Source organism: Mirounga angustirostris, unplaced genomic scaffold, assembly GCF_029215605.1.
Source record: "Mirounga angustirostris isolate CCGP_5_RB_7025 unplaced genomic scaffold, mMirAng1.0.hap1 SCAF_11, whole genome shotgun sequence".
NCBI lineage: Eukaryota > Metazoa > Chordata > Mammalia > Carnivora > Phocidae > Mirounga > Mirounga angustirostris.
Window position 1 is genome coordinate 114,355,621 of NW_026991719.1, and position 21,795 is coordinate 114,377,415.

Below are 21,795 nucleotides of genomic sequence, written 5' to 3' on the forward strand. Positions count from 1 at the left end.
AGTTCTCATTTATTCTATTCTACTAATATTTTTAATATGCTCCAATAAAGCAGAAGTAGCATAATGAAGTCTAGTACACTAGAAAGCATACAGCTAAAATAATATTTAATGCATATTCAAATAGAGTCTGATGCCTTTCCTACTAAGCCTTAATCATTACCAATTAGTGCCTGCCATACGTATGACGTTACTTCACGTTTGGATTAATTAATTCGTCATGAAGCATATGCTTCTTTCTATTCAGAAGGTCTTAACCTTGGTGGGTAGATTCTTCAGGCATCTAAGAGTGATCTATGACTTCCTTCAGGAGATCCAAGGGTCCTCTGAAATGTTAAGCAAAAAATTCGGGCGTACGTGTATTTGGGAACAAGTTTCAGGACACCACCACCAATATGAATAAGAACACAGACATGAAGAGCAAGTACTTATGAAGTACCAGCTATGTGCCAAACACTGTTGTACATACATCACATACTCCATTTCATCCTCACAGCGAACCTACAAGGTATGCATGCATCATCATCATCAACCTCATTGTGCACGTAAGGTAACTCCAACTCAGAGAGAGGGTAAGCAAATTCTCCAATCACACAGCTTAGGAGGGACAGAGCTGTCTTTCTTTGAACAGTTTTACTTTTAGATTATGATTCAAAATTTCAGTTTCTCTCCTCTTCTTAATTTAAAAATGTCACCTCAAAAAAATAAAAAAATAAAATAAAAATGTCACCTCTACATAGAGCTTGTACCTGTGAGTGCCCCCCAGCAAGCCTACTATCCTATGAAGGACATGAATTACTATACAGGTGCTTCTTTAGATCAATCTCTTTTTTTTGTTCAGATCATTCTTAAACTTTCTGGGGAAGGTGAATCTCAAAGTACTTGGTGATTGTCTGAATGGTGACTCAGAATCCTTCACAAGCCAACACTCCAGACAACTGGGCAGGAGGGCAAAATCAACTTGCCATCTAAGGTCTATTGTACAAAACATCAAAAACTAGTACTCTGGGGGCACCTGGCTGGCTCAGTTGGCAAAGCATGCAACTCTTGGTCTCAAGGACATCAGTTCAAGCCCCACGTTGGGTGTGGAGCCTGCTTAAACAAACAAACAAACAAACAAACTAGTACTCTATGGAAAAGAAAGCTTGTAATCATTTAGCAATGTTTGCCTTGGTCACAGGCCCCCTGACTCCTCCTCAAGTTCTCCTTCTCCATTTCACGTTGCACCTGTGGTGGATATTAAACTAGAACACCCGTCTGCCTTTTGATTCTCCAGCTTTCTAAATGAGAGGGCCTTTTGATAAGATAAAGAATACACAATAACAAAGATCACTATGGATTTCTACTTCCGGGGCACTTAAAAACTATTCTATCAACAAATAAAGAACTTCTCAAGAGAAGGCACCATTTGCAAAGGGGACACTTACATTCAACACATCCAGGACGTTCTCCCCTGTTGTCTCCCTATCCACCAATCAGCATGAAAAGGACATACACTGAACACCTTTCTAGGAAAAGAAAGACCATGGATAACTTTTGTTTGTTAACTCTATCAGACATACCTTTAACATGTGATACCTTTCAGCACGAACTGCAAGAATTTCTTCTATTGAAGGAATATCATCTGGTAGTTCTGTCTCAGCCAGTTCGGTTCCAAAGGACTGTAACACCTGAGCCATTTCTTTCACTGTGAGAGCAAAATTTTCTATAGCCTGCAAAGAGCCAGTGATCCTTTTAATTCCATGGAAACTGACAGCGTATCAATACCTGGATCAGTAATTGTGTTTACTTTTATTTAGCTCTGACAACACACATATACTATGACCTCTCCTCTGCTAAGGAAAGTTGGCATTGCCCTTGGCAATCAACTCTAATTTTGCATCTAAGCCTCTACAAAACTAATGTGAGGTTAAGAGTCTTCGTGAATGTCTTTTACCCAAACATCTGTACTTATTTCTTGAACACCATTGAAAACAATTTCTTTTTTTTTTTCAAGTTTCTTTTTTCTAGTAATCTCTACACCCAATATGGGGCTCAAACTCATGACCCCTGAGATCAAGAGTTGCATGCCCCTCCAACAGAGCCAGCCCGGCGGCCCTGAAAACAATTTTTTAAAGATGCCATGTACTGAGAAATTTGTTTTCAGCCTTTGTTTAGGCCTATCCTATTAAACTCTGCAAGTGTAAAATTGCTTTATACTAACTTTACTTCTGAAGAGATGAGAACATCAAAGCCACTTGACATTCCTTTATTATAACTTATGAGCAAGCATTAACATTCCAAACACAGCAAAGGACAAAGGTGATGGGGTAACAAACTGGTCACAACAATTCATTCAGGCAGAAGATTTGAAATTGTGATCCCAAAAGCTCTGTTGCCCTAAAATGTCAAGTAAGGTTGTGTTGTTGATTGTTTCCAAAATTAGTGACTCAGGAAAAAAAAGGGCAACATGTAGAGACCATATAAACCCTCTGTTTCCCATGCAGCTCAAGGTTATCTGCTCTTTTATTTACAGTTTCATAGGTAATTAAAGGCTAGACACCACTAACTTTGACAATACACTTCCATACGAGTGAACAGAACTGCTGAATGACAAATAAAGATGAGGAAAAAAGAATCCTGATTTAATTAGATATCATTTCCTTCAGAAGCGTTCCCTAATCTCTGGGATTTGGAGTAAAGATTCTTATACTATAAACTCACACCTTGAGGCATGGGGCCCTTGCCTATTTGTAAATTTCTAGAACAGAAGGAATCTCTGCTATAAATCTGTCTCAAAAGCATCACTATAATGAGATTAATAATATTACTTGCATTTTTGAGGGCTTATCTCATTTGATCTTCCCAATATCCCTCTGAGCTAAAGTACTATTATTTCCACTTTATAATTGGGTAAACTGAGAATCAGAGAGGTTCTATAACTTGTGCCAGGTTGTATAGCTAACAATAGCAGTGCCACGATTTGAACCCAAACCCTTTGTTTCTTCAAGTTACTACATGGCCACAGGAGGGGGTGGGCAGAGCATCATCTCCTTATTCCCTAAGCCTTTCCTTCAATTGCCATCCTCAGTGACTCTTCATCATTTCTAGATTATTCCCTATGGAAGAAAATCAAGATGTTGAATTATATGTTTTTGAAAAATGGGAGCCCCAGAAATCTGTTTTTCCCCAAGAGGAGAAAATTCTAGAACTAGATTTAAAGGTGAATATGAACTATAGGCTCTACAGTAAGGGCAAAAGCAACATACATTTCTGAAGATGATCCATTCACTGTGGCAGTACTGCAAGGTGCCGCCTAACTCAGGGGTTAATTGCTTGTCATCAATGTATGTCAGCAAATCACTAACTGAGCTCAGCATAACCACCTATATAAATAAGCAAGAAAGACACTGTTAACTGCCCTTCATGGCATCCCTCCATTCAACTGTACAATGAACTTTAGCATTCATTAGCACAAAGTTATCTTGTATAAATGGTTCCAACAGTTCTCTCCTGTACATCCCCCCACAGACGTATGCACTACTTTAAGTAATCACAGTTTTCATTTACAAAACATTTCTCTGTAAAGCAAAATTAATCTCCATAGAAACCCAAAGGCCTAATTCTCCTTGATCTAAAATTTTGCACCTTCTGAAAGAATGTTACGCCTACACCAAAGTAAAAGGGCTTTAATGTGGTAAGTTAGAACTTAGGAGGAGGGACTAATCTTGGCAAAAGTATCATAATTTATGAGGACTCTATTCCTGACCCTAAAAACGTATAAAAATAGCTTTAAAAAAAAAAGATCATAGTACTATGAACTAGCTCAGGATGTAAGTTCATGGGAGTCAAATACATAAAACACACACTCAATTTTTTTTTCTAAAAATAAAATGTCCTGATTTTATATACACACATGCACGCATATACACACACACATGTAACGTATGTGACATAGATCTTTTTCAAAAGGAATTGCTTGTTACAAACTGATTAGACTATTCCTTTATTTTAACAACAGAAGCAGAAGACTTTTAGGCGTTTCAAATTTATAGTTTGGGAAGACAAATTCTTTTTCTTTTAAATGCTCTGTGAGCACAGGTAAAACATCAACAGCATGGTACAAAGTCTTCATGAGAACTAAAGAAAGAAAACATTTAAATAATATACTCTTACTGGTAATTTGAGCATGAAGTCTTCCTGGCTAAATCGAAATCCAATGTCTGTGAAAGTTCGCTGAAGAAAACTGGTAGGACGCAGAACCAAAACCAAGTGCAAGTTCCCAGGAAAGGAAACCTGCAGAAAGAAGAAACACAGGAAAGAAAGAAAAAATTGTCAAAACATGCACTCAACTGAGCACGTAGCAGAAAATATGCAATTAAAGGAAATGACTTTGAAAGTAATAAAGGCCACTAAAAGAACAAAACTTTAAAAATGGATATTGATAGAATCTAAAAACACGGAAACAGAAATAAAACTAGTGTAAGGTCATCAGATCAGACCCTCGCAACGTCCACGGCATGGAATTTTCTCACACTACAGTAAATCCCAAGTTACAAAGAATTCTACCCTTGAACTTCATTTTAAAGTTAGTCATTTGCACTTGAACTGCATTTATTCCCTGGGAAACAGAATTAGGAGGCAGGCTCCTGGGATAACCCTAAAAGCCAAAGGGAGCTTCAACATTGTGTACCTGCACTAAACGGTGGAAGAAACCTGTTCTGTGGAATCCTATTTTTATTTTCATCCAAGCAACATTCACTGAGTATCATCTACGTGTCCGCTCCATGTAGTTAAGTGCACGCACTGTTAGCATTCAGTGTGCCCAAATTAATAAGATGTAGTCCCTCCCCAGCTTGCAAGAAAATGACAGTCTAATAGTGCAGTCCATCAGTAACTGTTAACTCTATAACCCAAGTTGATAAGTGAAACAAAGGAATTATAGAATAATATGCAACAGGAAGTGGTAGCACAGAGCATCCTAGACCTAGAAAGGTCAAAATGGTCTCTTTGAAGCATAAAAAGGAATTAACTGGATCAGAATTTCATTCCAGAGCACCAATGTTTCCCCCAGTTTCTAGAATACTGACAGGCAGTAGGTGGTCAAGGCATAATTGCTACAAGGAAAGCACTAGGTAAAATTAGTGAGAGAGAGAATAGTGTGGCCCAATATTAATAATAAACCACCACATATCAAATGCTTACTGTGTCAAGTATTTTGCCAACATTATCATAGAGCCTCTTCATAATAATCCTGTGAAGTAGTTAGGCCATCCTCTCTTACAAATAAAGTGAGGCTCAGAGACTTTAAGAATATAACTTGCCCCAGCTGGTGAGGTCTTAATCTGCACCCGAGTCTGCTCTTAATCACTGTGCACTGCCCCATCTCTTCAAGAGGTCCCAGTCAGGAAAGGTACAGGAAAATGATGCAGGGGAGTGTGGCAATGGGAGGTGGTATTAGAAAGATGGGCAGGAGCCAGATCAGGAAAGACCTTGGATTTTTCCCTGGGGGAAAGGGGAAACTCTAAGAGGTTTTAGGCAGCAGAGCAAGAGAATCAGATCTGCATTTTAGAAGGATCACTTTGGCCTTAGGAAAGGACGGATTTGGACAAGAGTGGAAACAGCCAGATGAGCTATGAGGCCGGTCCAGTAATCCAGACCAGGGTGGATGAGTTTAGGAGGTGCAATCTGCAAGACATGATGACAGAATGTGTCTGATAAGAAAGGAGAGACTGGGCCAGTCAATAACCAATCGCTCGAGTAATGGGGTGCATGGCATGACCCTTGCTGACATGGGGAATGCAGGAGAAGCAGGTTTTTTAAGTTTATTAATTTTTTTTTTTTTTTTTAGTAATCTCTGCACCCAACATGGGGCTCAAACTCACAACCTTGAGATCAAGAGTCGCATGCTCTTCCAACTGAGCCAGCCCGGCGCACCAGGAGAAGCAGGTTATAAGGAGGGGGACAAGATACTGATTCCCCATTCCTGGACACATGGGGCTGGAAGGGTCAGCAGGACATCCAGATGATGTCCATCAGACAGACGTGTGGACAAGTCCAGAGGGAAAGAAGTCTGGCCTGGGAATGTTGAGCTGGAAGTCATCAGCCCCCAGACAGCGTATTAAAGCAGAACAAAGACAAACATGACAAAAATGCTTAAAATAGAGCCATCTTTTAGGCATGCTGCAATATTAATAACGGAACAAAACTATAAAACAAAAATTAATAAGATACGGTGGAGACAGGGTTATATGGGAACTCTGCACTTTCTGTGCTCGATTTGCTGTGACCCTAAACCTGCTCTAAAAAATAAAATCTCGTAACAAAAAGAGTAACTTTCACTCAGGTATAAGACCTAGACTCTCGGGTAAAACACATTTGAAACTGGGGATTTTGGGAGGGGTGCCTGGGTGGCTCAGTCGGTTAAGCCTCTGACTCTTGATTTCAGCTCAGGTCTTGGGACTGCGCTCCGTGTCGGGCTCCGCACTCAGCACAGAGTCTGCTTCTCTCCTTCTCCCTCTCCCTCTGCCCCTCCTCCTGCTCTCTCTAAAATAAATAAATAAATCTTTAAAAAAAAAAAAACTGGGGAGGGGCGCCTGGGTGGCTCAGTCATTAGGCGTCTGCCTTCAGCTCAGGTCATGATCCCAGGGTCCTGGGATCGAGCCCCGCATCCGGCTCCCTGCTTGGCGGGGAGCCTGCTTCTCCCTCTGCCTCTCCCCCTGCTTGTGCTCTCTCTCTCTGTCAAATAAATAAATAAAATATTTTAAAAAAAATAAAAATAAATTGGGGATTTTTTTCTCTCCAAAAAAAAAAAAAAAAAAAACAGGGGGGCGCCTGGGTGACTCCATCAGATAAGTATCTGACTCTTGATTTCTGCTCAGGTCATGATCTCAGGGTCCTGGGATCAAGCCATGTGTTGGGCTGTGCACAGAGTCTGCTTGGGATTCTCGCTCCTTCTCCCTCTGCCCCTCCTGCTTGTGCACTCTCTCTCTCTCTCTCATTCTCTCTCTCAAATAGATAAAATCTTCTTCAAAAATTTTAAAAATTAAAAAAAATTCAATTTGAGGGTGCCTGGCTGGCTCAGTCGGTGGAGCATGGGACTCTTGAGCTCAGTGCTGTGAGTTCAAGCCCCACGTTGGATGTAGAGATTACTTAAAAAATCTTTAGGGGCGCCTTGGGAGGCTCAGCCGTTTAAGTGTCTGCCTCTGGCTTGGGTCATGATCCTGAAGTCCTAGGATCAAGCCCTGCATCAGGCTCCCTGCTCAGCAGGGAGTTTGCTTCTCCCTCTGCCCCTCACCCCACTCGTGTTCTCTCTCTCTCTCTAAAATAAATAAATAAAATCTTTAAAACATAAAATCTTTAAATTCAATTTGAGACGGTAATAAAACAACAACAGTTAAGTGGCAATGAGAACCACAGCAGGCAAGAGGACTGTGAGACTCACAAATAGGTGAAAGAGGTTAAAATCAAATCAAATTAATCAGTGATTCTAAATAGACACAAATGGTACAACTCATTACTCCCCCAGATGGCCATGTGTGTGCTACCCTCTCCCTTCATGAGAAACCTTTTCCCCTCTGCTGTATACTAAATGGTTATGTCCCTCAAAATTCATGTTGAAACCTAGCCCTCAGTGTGAGGGTATTAGGAGGTGAGGCATTTGGGAGGTGATTAGGTCATGAGGGCGGAGCGAGCATAAGGGCGTAAGTGTCATAAAAGAGACCCCAAGGGCGCCTGGGTGGCTCAGCCATTAAGCGTCTGCCTTTGGTTCAGGTCGTTGATCCCAGGGTCCTGGGATCGAGCCCCGTGTTGGGCTCCCTGCTCCACGGGAAGCCTGCTTCTCCCTCTCCCACTCCCCCTGCTTGTGTTCCCTCTCTCGCTGGGTCTCTCTCTGTCAAATAAATATATAAAATCTTAAAAAAAAAAGAGAGAGACCCCAGAGAGACCCCTCACCCCTTCTGCCACGTGAAGACGCAGAGAAAAGACAGCCGTGTCTGAACCAGAAAGCAGGCTCTCACCAGATACCGAATCTGCCAGCACCCTGATCTTGGACTTCCAGCCTCCACAGCTGTGAGAAATAAATACCTGTTGTTTATAAGCCAGGCTATGCTATTCTGTTACTGCAGCCCAAACGGACTGAGATAGCCTCTTATTAGTGTTAATATGGGTTCCAAATGAGAACTGCCATCTTTCTACCTGACCTTGCCCTCCCAAGGCACCTCACCGTGATTAGCAGTGGGATGAAAAGCTGATGTAAGGAGGACCCAAGTCCCACCCTGGGATTATTCAAACTGGTGCTGCCGGAGGAAAACTTGGAGGGGGCAGTTCCAGAACTGCCGGTGGCCACAAGCCCTGCGGCAAGAGGAAGCTTATCTCAAAGAACACAGCTAACATGGAAAGAGAACCAGAAGTAGAGACAGAGAGCCCCAATGGGATATATATCCTACCCTATAGTATGTACATAATGTGTATTTTATTTTATGCTAAACAGGGTACATACGTCCTATAGTTATTGTAAGGCTTAAAATAAACAATGAATATAAAGGCATCTGTAAACCCTAAAAAAATAAGAGCATTTTTAAATTTTACCTTGGATTCTTGGATCTAAAGGCAAGTGGGTTTAGGTAGAAAACTTGTGGAATATCGATAAAGGCTTGCTGATGGGGAGACTCTGACAGACTTGTAAGAACTCTGGACCTATTTTTAGATTGAGAGCATAGATTCTACTTCTATCCCATTCACTTTAGGAGTGAAGCCTTTCCTTCTTCTTCAAATAGGTAGATTCCCAAAATCATTATGATACTTACCTGTCTTGACCCAGCTTGCCTTTTCACTTTTTTTTTCTCTTAAATGAAATTGAAAGCACCCTACTTTTGCCAACACTTCAAGCAAAATTTGTTTTATTCTTTCATGGACTCTAGGTTGACCTGATCTCATCATCTTTTTCTGACTTTCCTTAACATTCATATTCTCTGGTATCACATAGGAAATCTCTAGATGCAAGGCCCTAGGGCTGACCAACTTAAAGCCTGGAATACTCCCCCACCTCCCAAATTGTCAGGGGGTACAGAGCAAAAAAGCAGGGTGAGGATACTATTAGAAACACAGAAGGCCATGTGGCAACTCTCTGCCCTAAGGTAAGGCCCTGGTCTCCAGCTTGCCATTCCTAGGAGAGCAACGCTGTCCCAGCAGCTAGGTCCAAGGACAACACAGGAAGGAACAAAGTTGAGAGGAGAGAAAAGCAGAAGCACTGCCCACAGAATCCATAGGAAAGCAAGTACAGACAGGGTTTGGGGGTATTCAGCTGCTTATAAGTCAGGGATCTTATGTTAGCTATTTTTTTTTTTTTAACATTTTAACCATTTTATTTTTCAAAGTTATTTATTTTTATTTTTACTTTTTTTTTTAAAGATTTTATTTATTTATTTGACAGAGAGAGACACAGCGAGAGAGGGAACACGAGCAGGGGGAGTGGGAGAGGGAGAAGCAGGCTTCCCGCCGAGCAGGGAGCCCGATGCGGGGCTCGATCCCAGGACCCTGGGACCATGACCTGAGCCGAAGGCAGACGCTTAATGACTGAGCCACCCAGGCGCCCCTATTTTACTTACTTTTAAGTTATCTCTTACACCCAACATGGGGCTCAAACTCACGACCCTGATATCAAGAGTCACACGCTCTTCTGACTGAGCCAGTCCGGCACCCCTGTTAGTTGTTTATTAAATCAGTTATTGCTTATAGGGTGCCTGGGTGGCTCAGTCAGTTAAGCATCTGCCTTCGGCTCAGGTCAAGATCTCAGACTCCTGGGATCAAGCCCTGCGTCAGGCTCCATGCTCAGTGGGGAATCTGCTTCTCCCTCTCCCTCTTCCTCTGTGCCCTCTCTGAAATAAATAAATAAAATCTAAAAAAATCAGTTACTGCCTATATTTGATAAAGTGGTTTATCCCAAACACTGACACCTGTAAAAAAAAAATCCTTCTAAAGATAATTCTACATTCTAATCAGATCATTCTTAAAACTTCCTATTTTATCATTCTCCTTCCTTAATTCCTTCAAAATGCTTAGTGATTTGCTTGTCACAAAAAGCCCATAAAAATTAGCATTTTTAAAGAAAATGTATTTTCAAGGATGAAAACTTCAGTTATTGCCTGTATAATTACATTTACAATGTTTTTCATTATATGATAATTTTAGAATCTTTATTTTGCTACCATGCAGATCTTCCTAGAACACATGTGCTCTGTTAGACTAATAGCTACTCTCAAATTTAATAGCCATTTGGAGCAATAAATACCTTGTAGGCAATAGCTATACAACCACCAAACAGCTGGGTAGCACTCCAACAATTCCATCTGAATGGTCAGTTATGTTTTTTCAGAAAATGAAATCACAAAGTTCAGACCCTGTATATGGTTTCTATCCCTCACGCCCATCAAATCCCACGTGCAAATCAGATATACTGGATTTTTCAATCCCGGTCCCCTTTACTTATCCCAAACCTAAATAGGTGCTTGCCATATTGTGCAGTTACAGCAAATCCACAACCTCACATGAATGACTACTTTTCATAGCTTTCTTTAGCAAAAAAAATGTATATATATGTAGCACAGGGAATATAGAAAATGAGATCGTATAGCATTGTACGGTGACAGATGGTAGCTACACTCATCGGGAGCACAGCATAACCCAAAGAAGCGTCCAATCGCTATGCTATACACCCGAAACTAATGTAACACTGTGTGTCAACTAGACTCAAATACAACATTTTTTAAAGTTTTTTTTTTAAGGGACGCCTGGGTGGCTCAGTCGGTGAACTGCCTTCGGCTCAGGTCATGATCCCAGGGTCCTGGGATCGAGCCCCACATCGGGCTCCTTGCTCAGGAGGGAGCCTGCTTCTCCCTCTGCCACTCCCCCTGCTTGTGCTCTCACTCTCTCTCTCAAATAAATAAATATATTTATTTTAAAGATTTATTTATTTGACAGAGAGAGACACAGCGAGAGAGGGAACACAAGCAGGGGGAGAGGGAGAGGGAGAAGCAGGCTTCCCGCCATGCAGGGAGCCCGATGCGGGGCTCGATCCCAGGACCCTGGGATCATGACCTGAGCTGAAGGCACGCTTAACGACTGAGCCACCCAGGCGCCCCAATAAATATTTTTTTAAAGAGTTGTTTCTTTAAGATTTTATTTTTAAGTAATCTCTACATCCACCATGAGGCCCAAACTCATAACCCTGAGATCAAGAGTCACATGCTCTCCCAACTGAGCCAGCCAGGCGTCCCAAATACAGAATTTTTAAAATACAGACACACACACACACATTCATATATACTCAGGACCTCTCAAGGCCTTATGGTAGAGGAAAGGAGACTGGCTAGGTGGCCATGGGTGAGAGTACTGCCTTTTATTGAAAGCGCTATTATAAGAATTATGATCATCATGAGCATTATTATGACATTGCGCTAAGTACTTTACATACATTAGGTTCTATTTTAATACTCATTTCACAACTAGAGAAACTGACTGTGGTAGGCAGAATAATGATTCCCCAAAGATGTCTACATCTTAATCCCTGGAACTTATAAATATGTTACTTTATAAGGCAAAAGGGACGTTGTAAATATGATTAAGGATCTTGAGATGGGGAGATAATCCTGGATTATTGGGGTGGGAACAATGTAATCACAAGGATCCTTATTAAACAAAGAGGGAGGCAGGAGAGTCAGAGAAGATGTGACACCAGAAGCAGCGGTCAGTGATGAGGATCATGAGCCAAGGAATATGGGCAGCCTCTAGAAGCTGGAAAAGTCCAGAAAATACGGATTCTCCTCTAGAGCTTCCAGAAGGAGCACTGCCCTGCTAATAACACCTTTCTTTTAGCCCAGTGAGACTCATTTTGGACTTCTGATCCCAGAACTGTTAACAGAATATATCTGTGTTGCTACTTTGGAGTTAAATTGTTACTTGTAGCTTGGGAGTGGCAGAATGAAGAACCCAGATTCATCTGACTGCAGAGCCAGACTCTTAAACAAGCTATGATTGAAAAATAAAAAGAAGATGAATTTTTTCATTTTAGCTTTCCTTCCTCTGGAGAAACTCCTAATGGACAGAAAAAGTAGCAACAGGAGGAATTTGGAGAAGCATAGCAAAGATGGTATAAGGATCAGGTTCAAGGTCGAGAGTCTAAACCTGAAACCTACAGCAAAGGTGACAAACATGAATGCCTACCATGTGTTAGGGGGACCACGTAAACATGTGAAGTAGGCAGGGCTTAATCAAAAGACAGCCTGAATGAGGTAGAAAATGACAACTCACACTCTCCCTAGATGATGAGAAGTAACAGGAAATGGTGGAGGTTCTGGTGAACTGAAAAGCTCTGGGGCTTGGGGGAGGGAAGGCACTCACTAGTCAGTTTCAGCTAAATGTAAGACAGAAAGTGGGCTTTGCCAAGTCATTGATTTCTCAAAAGAAGCCAGAAATCCAGATTCGTGTGAAACTTCAGGATTTTTAAAGATGGTGAACAAGTTCAACGTTTGTTAAAACAAACCCAACACATGTGCTCGCTTCGGCAGCACATATACTAAAACAAACCAGACACATCCTTGTATTTAGACACATTTGTCTAAACAAAATACATCTTTGGACTACCAGTTTGCAACCTCTGAACTAAAGTTTCGAGTATCTGAACATGGGCCAGTATCGATAATATGTACTCCTCTGTGATCGCTGGCTAGGAGAATCTTGAGGGGACAGAGCACTTGAGAAATTTTAACGTGAAAGGCCATAGGGATTTAAGATCGGGTTGCATGTATTCGAGTGTGAGCATACACATAGGTATAGAGAGTGCTTTTTTTCTATATGCAGATATTTGTCTAAAAGTTTCAAGATAATCCATTTTAAAACTAGCGTTTAAATGAACAAACAGCCTACCACCTCCCATAGGGCGTATCCAATGCACCTATCTGTCAGGAAAGACCACGCAAGACCATTGAGCTTTTCCATTTCAGTTTGGGGATACTGTATTTCTAAATTCTTTGGTATGCTGCTTTAAGAATCTCTAATCTGTATGGTTATATAAACATGAAAAAGCACAATTTCTATTTTTTCCACAAACTCTACATTTTAAAACTATAAATCGTTTTTGAGAACCTGTCAAAAAAGCAAAGGGATGTGGGCAAAGGTCAGCCTTATTTTGTTTTTATTTTCATAAAAAGAAAAAAGCATGAGAGAGGAAACAGTACTGCTTTTAAAAAGCTTCTTGCAGGCTTTTTTTTTTTTTTTTTGGAGTTTCAACATGTGACTGCTTAAAGGCACCTCAGTAAAATGAATATGCTGCCCACCTTCACAGGGCTCAGAGCCATTTCTCTAGTCACTGTGCACAGCCCCTCCCCCAGCCCTCCCCCAGCCCTCCCCAGCCCTCCCCCAGCCCTTCCCAGCCCTCAGTAGCAGCTCTTACTGGTTCTTCAAGTTAATGGGTACAGAATTAGCTAGCTCTCACCTTTCCCACCTAGAGAAAGTTTACTCCCTTCTCAAGCCTACCCTCAAATTCTCCAGTTACATGGCCCTTACAGCGGTAAGGACACCAATAACAACAAAAGGCATAAACTTGATGCATCATTTCACTACTAAAGTCTGGAAATTAACCTCATTTAAATCCTTTGTGCGGTATCTAAGAGAGGCAGTTCATACACCCTATACACACTTGTCAGTTACTCTAGTTATTTCTTTGAAAATGTTTTATACATCATGAAAGTTTGGTTCCTTTACTATAAAACAACTTCTGTTCCCACAGACTTTTTTTTGATCTTCAGGGCAAGGGAATGCAGTAATAATCAGAGGAACTCTTGATTGATAGCCTAGGACCCATGTCCCAGGCTTGGTACGTATACTATCCTATGCAGCGTTGGTAACACTGCAGTGAAGTAGGTAGTGTGGCCTTTCTACACATGAGCTAACTGAAGCACGGAGTGGGGCAGGGACGCATCCAACATTGCAGCTGGTGAGCGGCGGCACTTGGGCCTTTGTGAATCCTAAGGGTAAGCTCTTTCCAAGACATGTAACACTTCCCGGGACGTGTACTTAACAACGCATAGACTGAACGCACACTCAGACTTGCTGCCTAGCATTATAAGAACGACTTGACCTTAACATCTACGAAATGGGACAAATGTTAACAGTCACAACAAATTGTTGGACAGAGTTTAGCATCATGGAGCCCACTAAATAGAGACTATTATAATCCAATATCAAAACAGAATATAATGTTGAGGTGTGGGCATGTGATTGACCTTGATAAGGTCCAAACTATCTCTTCAGAATACCCTGGGAGAAATCTCATGACCTCAAACTATAAGAAAAGAATTTCCAACGTCATGAACTACTTATACACTCTTCTCCCATACCCCACCCTTAAAGAGTACAGAAAGTATGAGTTACTCCACAGACCTCCAAACAACTTGCCATGTAACCTCAGGGGCAGAAGAGTCCTGGGCGATACTCCTTCCTTGAGGTTTGCCCTTCTTTTCTGTTCTCATCCCCTCCCTCTCGATGGCCACTGTCTTTGCAATTTCCACCGAGTAACCCGTTTAAGCCCCTCTTTGGACTTTAAATCCACTGTCCCATCTTTTCAGGTGCTACCTATCTCAGCCTCCAAAATTGGCCCAACTCCAGAAATCCCGCAAGGTCAAACCACTGTGTCACCAGTGAGTTTCAGATTTTTCACTCTGGTCAAGCCTACCCATGTAAACAGAACAAATGTATCTTCCACTATAGTTCTGGACTTTGAACTTACTCCAATAAATTTCAGTTCAAGACATGTATTCGTAGGGGCCACTTAAAGTAATTCATTGAAGAGAAAAATGGAGGACAGAAACAAAGAAAAGTAAGAGAAACATACGCTCTTGTTTAAGGTCCAAACAAATGTCATCTTCATGGAGCCTTCCTCAGCGCCTAGAAGTTCTTTCACGATAGTTATTTATGAACGTGTCCTACCTTCTCTAACTAGACTGGAGCCCTTTCACCTCAGTAGCCATGCCACGGTCACCTTTGTAACCTACATTGTGTGTAGACTAGATAGGTCTATTCAATGAGTACTCGTGTGCTGTATTTGTGTGTATATTAACATATGTTCATATAGATGTTTTCTCAGTGCCAAACCTAGATTCATCTATGCATATAAAGGAATCTAGGTTTGGCACATACACAGGCATTTCCTGTGAGTTAGAAATTTTGTTAAAAGTCTGAAACTATTTATTCCCATAGTACAAAATCACGTGTAGAGCTGAAGATACAATTTCGTCAAAAGAAAAAGGATTCCGATCCTAAACTGCAATTTTTAAAATATCATTCTGTCCTAAAAGCTTTTTCAGAAAATAAATCATTCACTCACCCAATGATGTTAACACTCATCCAACACCAATAAAACTCTTACTGGTTTAGTTCCCTTATCTTACTTTTGATTCCAAATGTCATTTTTTTCCGAAGGCTGATTTTTACTTTCTTATGTTTTTGAGTGTTGTCTCGATTTTTTAAACAAGCAAGTATTGTATTTTGAATCATAACATCAAAATGTTGTTTTCAAAGAAAAAGAGTGGCATTTAAAAGACGACCAGTTATTAAATTAGCAGTGTTCTTTCACATTTCCCCAAAATACATCTAAATATCACTTTAGAAACTTGCTGGGAATCTAGTATTCAAGTGAAACAATGAAGGGAAAATTTTAATTAGAAAAGTGTTTGAAACCTATCTGACAGGAGAGATTTCTAAATTCTAGTCTATAATGAAAAGCGAGTCACTTTTTTCTCTTAAAAAAAAAAAAGAGTTGTCAACAGGCTAGAATTCTGCATCTTTAAAGTTTGAATTTGGAGAACAGAGGAAATCTGAAAGATTTCAAATCATTAGACTTAAAATTTTTCACTTGAACAGTAAGTAACACCCAGGAAGGGCTGCCTTTTCAGATGCTAATGAAGTCGGCTCCAGACCTTTCCATGATATCACACTCTACTTGACCATGGTGAAAGAAAGGATGAATCCTTTTGTTAGATATTATTTTCACTAGTGATTTAAAGCTACCCTGCCCAACAATTCAAAACTGTTCATATGGTCTTAAACAAATAACATGACTAATGAGGTTTTCTCATCAACTTGATCACATTTAGATTTTGAAATCACATTCAACCTCCTGGACTCCTTTCCATTTCCCTGTCAATATCTCAGTAATCACATCAATGCAATTCATACAAATACACATTTCCATTCTCTCTATCTGTCCTTAAAAGCCCCATTCAGCATCAGTTTGTGCTCTAACACCATGCTGCAGCATCCCTGCACTTGAACTTGGGAATACAGGCTTTCCAGGACTGCAGGCAGAGCCCTTACCGCATTCCTTCTGAACCTCATCTTGCCTCTCGGGGGAGTTGCTTCTGCCATCTCGCCTATATACAAGAACACTCTTCTTTTCCAACTGTCAATGCAACATTGATGAAATATGAGCTGCTTCTGGGGTAGTATTTAAAAGCGGCAGCCAAAAATCTCTATCAAACAAAGCTACGGTAGCTGCTTCCATTACCACCGCGGCAGCACTGCAAAAACCCCACTATCCCTGATTAGTCAGCTGACAGAGCCTTCCCGGCTGCTCATTGTAATTCAGAGTTGACACATTCCCCCAATTACTTAGCCAGATTGAGCCACATGGATTAGCTGGTGCCGGACTGCTCTAGAAGATCAGGCATGTCCTAAGAGTGGAGGAAGGAAGAAAAAAAAAAACAAAAAAAAAAAACGACTCTCCTCCTAGGGGCTTGCTGGGACTGGCTTTCTCCTCTGCGCAGTTTGATTTTTAAGGTGGAATGCTAAGAATCTTTGTGAAGGTAGTATTAACTGATACCTTTATTCTTGTCCTACCCGGATCAGTAACTTAAAATTCACTTCAGGATTTGGTGTTGTTTTTTTTTTTTAATTATTAAATTCTATTCAGAGTTTAAGCCTTGTGAAAGGTCAACGGTTTATGAAATTTTGATAATAATCCAGGAAGAACACACAAACTTTCTAATATGGCTAGGATTCTCTCCCAAATTGACATTTCCCCACACTGTAGAACTAAAAAAAAAAAAAAAAAACTTGTTTCCCAGGGCACCTGGATGGCTCAGTCTGTTGAGCAACAGTCTCTTGGTTTCAGCTCAGGTCATGTTCTCAGGGTCCTGGGACTGAGCCCCACCTGGGCTCAGGCTCAGTGCGGAGTCGGCTTGGGATGCTTTTGCTCTTCCTCTCCTTCCTCCTCAGCCCCTCCCCCAGTTCATGCTTGCTCTCTCTCTCTAAAATAAATAAATAAAAGCTCTTTAAAAAAATCTTGTTTCCCTATCATTAATTATGAAGTATAACCTAACTGCATAGTTTATTTTGGAATTTACAAATTAAGGTCTTCAAATTGAGCTGTATAATTATTTCAAAGATACTTGTTTAAAGTAATATACCAAAGATAGTTACATCTATCTATACAGTGGCAATTTTCACCAGAAATCTTTTCTGAATGTAACTTTTGCTCTTGAAATCAGCTTGCATTCATTATTTATCTTTAATGCAAACAGTGCCCAGTGGCTAGTCATGGTTGGGATGTAATTAATGTGCTCTTGAGTATGGGTATAGAAACTATACCACAAGTAGAAACATTTAACATGTTAAAAAGAAACAATGCTTAATCTATAGCCGATTACATGTCATCATCACTGGTGCCCCCAATCTTGCCTAGCACCATCAATTTGGCAGTTAAGAGAATGAAGGGACCCTGAGTGCCAAGCTCCATGCTGAATATGGTTCATACTTCCCCACTGAAAGACCATCCCTAGGGAAACAGAAAGGGGAGCTTCACCTCTCAAGAAATAAATCATTATTGCTCTGTTGACCCTCAACCAACAGAATCAAGACCAAATCTTATATTTCTCTTTTAGGAAAAAAAACAAGACTTGTTCCAAGTGGCCTATTTGATTAATAAAAATAAAACCTTAACAAGAAACTAATGCCATGTGCCAAACGGTCACTCAGTGAAATTTAATTTAATCAGGCAGATAGTTTTGGCCAAAAGAAAAAAGCTGGGCTGCATTTAAAAAAAAAGTTTTATTATTAAGAAAGTGTTTTATTTAGTATAAAAGAATCATGAACTGAAATCTCAACAAGCCCAAGGACGGATCTTAAAAGGCCAGAGCAAGGTAAATAAATAGCTTTTACTTAACTTTGACCCATTGACAGGGCTCAACAGTATATGCTGGGCAGATTTACTCTCTCCAAAGGAATTTTACTTTTTTATAAAAAAAAAAACACTGAATGTATTTGTCTATGCACAAGTCATTTGGAAAATGATAAAAAGCAGCAGGTGGAAAGAGCACCCATTGAAGTTCATGAAAATTCAATTCTTGCTCCGCCTCTTTTTGTTCCTTAGCTATTTGACCTCGGATTTATCACAAAACCTTCCCCTAAGTGTGTATACTAATGTAGTTCTCTCATCTATGGGACAATTATAATAATACCCGCCTGCAAAGCAAAAATATATTACATGAAGTCAAGGTTTTGCTATTTTATTTTAGTAACTTGTGTGAATTTCGTGTTAACTCTTCTCTCCATTGCTTATCGTTACACACTTCTGTTAAAGAAATAAACAAAAAAACCACTTTGATTTGCTAAAGATGAAGAATAAGCGAGCTGGGTATGAAAATAATGATCTCATCCATTTTACCATGTGAGCGCCAGTATATTTCTTATGCTCATTAGCTAGGTTAGTGTAGCAAAAAGAACACTTGGCTCAGAAGTCCAACAACTTAGATTTTTGGCTTGCCTTCACAACCAAATCAGCTTCCTCTGGTGAGAGTGGCCTCCCGTGTCAGTCAGGAGACAAAGAATTTCTGATGACTGATGATGTTGGGCTCTCAAAGAAAAAAAAAACATATTGATTCCCAGCTACTCTGGTCTGATAGAGGAAGTTAGCCACACGGTACTTCTGCAGACAGCCCCAGTCTTGCCAGCTCAGTAATCTACGGGCTCCTCACCTCCCTCCTCTTCTATGAAGAATGTCAGAGAACGCCGCTATAATCCAGCTGAGCCTAACACTGTGAAAGATCATCTTGGCTGGGGGCAGGACTGCAACTCTCGTATTTTTCTCTTAGGGAAACTGTTTCCTCTATCTGGGTCTTGGGAAGCTGGGGGCTAGATTCCGAAAGGGGAGATAAGTCATATTGCAGTTGAGTCACTTCCCTACTCTATCCCAGGGGGAGAAACGTCTAGAAAGACACACATCAAAATGTTAAGAGGTGTTTATATTTATGGATGGATGAATTACTGACTACTGTTTTAAACTTTCTTCTTTATACTTTTCCATATACAGTGAGTATACAACAGAGCTATTTCCATTAAAAAAAAAAAAAAAAGCTCGCATAAAAACTCACCTCGCTCTGAAAGGCATAGGGAACCATGAGTCTCTTCTCACTCATAACTTGAACCACTAACTACTCATTCTTTCCCATTAGGTTTTATTTTGGATGAGTTGTCCTCTACCAGCCCTTCTTCCCACTTTCCCATCTCACCATCCCATCTTTTTTTTATTGTTTCCATCGTGTACTTTTATTGTCTTCATTGCCTAATACCAAAATATTCTGTACTCCCACAAACAGAAAGCATTATGTAAAACAAAAATAAAAAGTTACTGAAGAATGCGTTGGTGCTTACTGAGATTTTCTGGAGAGAAATTTTGAGAGAAGACCATGTATCCAATCTTCGATCAAGAATAATAGTAAACCGGGAGTCAGATCCATTTTGCCTGCAAGATAAGAGGAAATAATGTCTTTCTTAGTAACTATCCAAATTTGCTAGGTTGTGTCCTTAATTCTGACTATTTCATTTACATTTGATGTCTTAACTGAAGATAAATTTGGATTGGGAAAGCTATCACAAAGTGCTATGCTGGAAAACCAATTTAATTCCATGTTCTACTACTCAATATTTAAAATTTCTTTTTTGGCACTAACATCATTCTTTTAAATAGTCAAGTGATAGGATAATGCCGATAGGTCACTAAAATGAATTTGACATACTGCAATCTTGGGTATGAGACAACCTTATAGACAGCTGTCCTTTATGATATCAGATTTAACTTTTCATGGCAATCCATCAAGAACTAATGATCCATCCATTCATTTATTCACTCAGAAAAACACTATTAAATACAGGTTTCTATCTCGTCTGTGCCTTAAGAAGGCAGTTTTATGAATAATAAAACTTTTATTTGCCCTAAAAAGACCTAAAAGACTTTCAAGCTTTAAGGGATGCACTACAAATTCAGTTTTCTGTGATATGACTTTTGTTCATGAAACTCTGTATTTTTACCATTGTAGGTTTATGGCCTCTTAGTCTTCAGGGTTAATAAATGGAAAATGTTTCCTTTAAAAATTTTTGTTTTCAACCTGGGGGCGGCCTGGGTGGCTCAGTCGGTTAAGCATCTGCCTTTGGCTCAGGTCATGATCTTGGGGTCCTGGGATCAAGCCCCGTGTCAGGCTCCTTGCTCAGCAGGGAGCCTGCTTCTCCCTCTGCCTCTGCCCCTCCCCTCCGCTCATGTTCTCTCTCTCTCAAATAAATAAATAAATCTTAAAAAAAAAATTAAATAGATAAGAATTTTATTTTCAACCTAAATAAAATCTTCAAGGAAGCTTTTGAAACTTACCTTTTAAAGCATTCTAGTCTCAAATGATTTCTAATATCAAGAAGTTCCTCCTAATAAATTCCAATATCACTTTTGAGTCCATTTAACATTTGGTCTTCATATTTTACCCTTGGAAGAATAGCTACCCTCACTCTGGGCTAGGAAGATTTCCTTTTACGCAAATCAAAGGTTTTACGTATGATCATCATTTTCAACCTACGTTTTTCTTCATGAAGACAAATATTTCTAGACTCCCAATTTTGTTTTCATAGATCCTCAGTATAATTTCTATAGCAACTTAGGTAGCTGTCGGCTTCCCGTTCTAAGTTTTATTTCTTATCTACTCTGAAGGTGAGTCTTATAATCACTTACAATAATAATAAGAGTCACACTAAAAAGCCATTTTCCTGTTATACATTCAAATGGGTATCTAACATGTAACAAATTCAAAGAAATGTAATGAAATGCTATACCTTGCAACAGATGTCAAGTAAGTCAGCACTTTTGCTATCACTTCTTCTGGTATACATCTGAAATTACAATTTTCTGGAAAAGTAATGATCCAATCATTATCCTTTCCCCGGCCACCTAAAACCGTATTAAAAAAAAAAAAAATCAACCAAATTAACAATTCATGTGACAGCAATGCAAGAAAGAGGATTTGAGAGGGGCAGGTTTGGGCCAATGTAACTTTTATAAGGATGATGGCCTCCACATAAAACAAAATGGCACCATGCCCCTAAGTTTAAAAAAAAAAAAAAGTAGCCAAGGGGCACCTGGGTGGTTCAGTCGGTAAAGCATCCGACTCTTGATCTCAGGGTCTTGAGTTCAAGTACCACAATGGGCGTGGAGCCTACTTAAAAAAAGAAGAAAAAAAGTAGCCGAGTAGTTTCTAAATGAAAACAGAATGTAATAAAGAAAAAAAGAGAGAGAGAGAAGGCAAAATGAGTGATTATAGTCAGAAGAAATTTTCATGGAATACATATAATAAATATAATTAAAAACACAGCTGACCCTCATATTGGACAACCAAGGATATTGGGAAATAACGGTTTCTATACCAATGCACGGGCCTCAATTCAAACTGGGCAACTTGATATAATCAACCACTTACAGCTATGGTGAGCCTGAAAGAATACAGGATA

General features: G+C 40.0%; 1 protein-coding gene across 1 annotated transcript in view; it reads right to left on the reverse strand.

The window, feature by feature from the left end:
- Positions 1-21,795, reverse strand: part of MCF2 (MCF.2 cell line derived transforming sequence) — a 67,276-nt gene that overhangs the window by 39,893 nt on the left and 5,588 nt on the right. The window contains exons 2-6 of the mRNA XM_045880331.2: positions 21,124-21,238; positions 19,681-19,771; positions 4,153-4,272; positions 3,246-3,362; positions 1,560-1,709 (exon numbers count right to left, since the gene is read on the reverse strand). Coding sequence (XP_045736287.1) covers positions 1,560-1,709; positions 3,246-3,362; positions 4,153-4,272; positions 19,681-19,771; positions 21,124-21,238 — 593 coding nt within the window. The remainder of the gene's footprint in view (positions 1-1,559; positions 1,710-3,245; positions 3,363-4,152; positions 4,273-19,680; positions 19,772-21,123; positions 21,239-21,795) is intronic.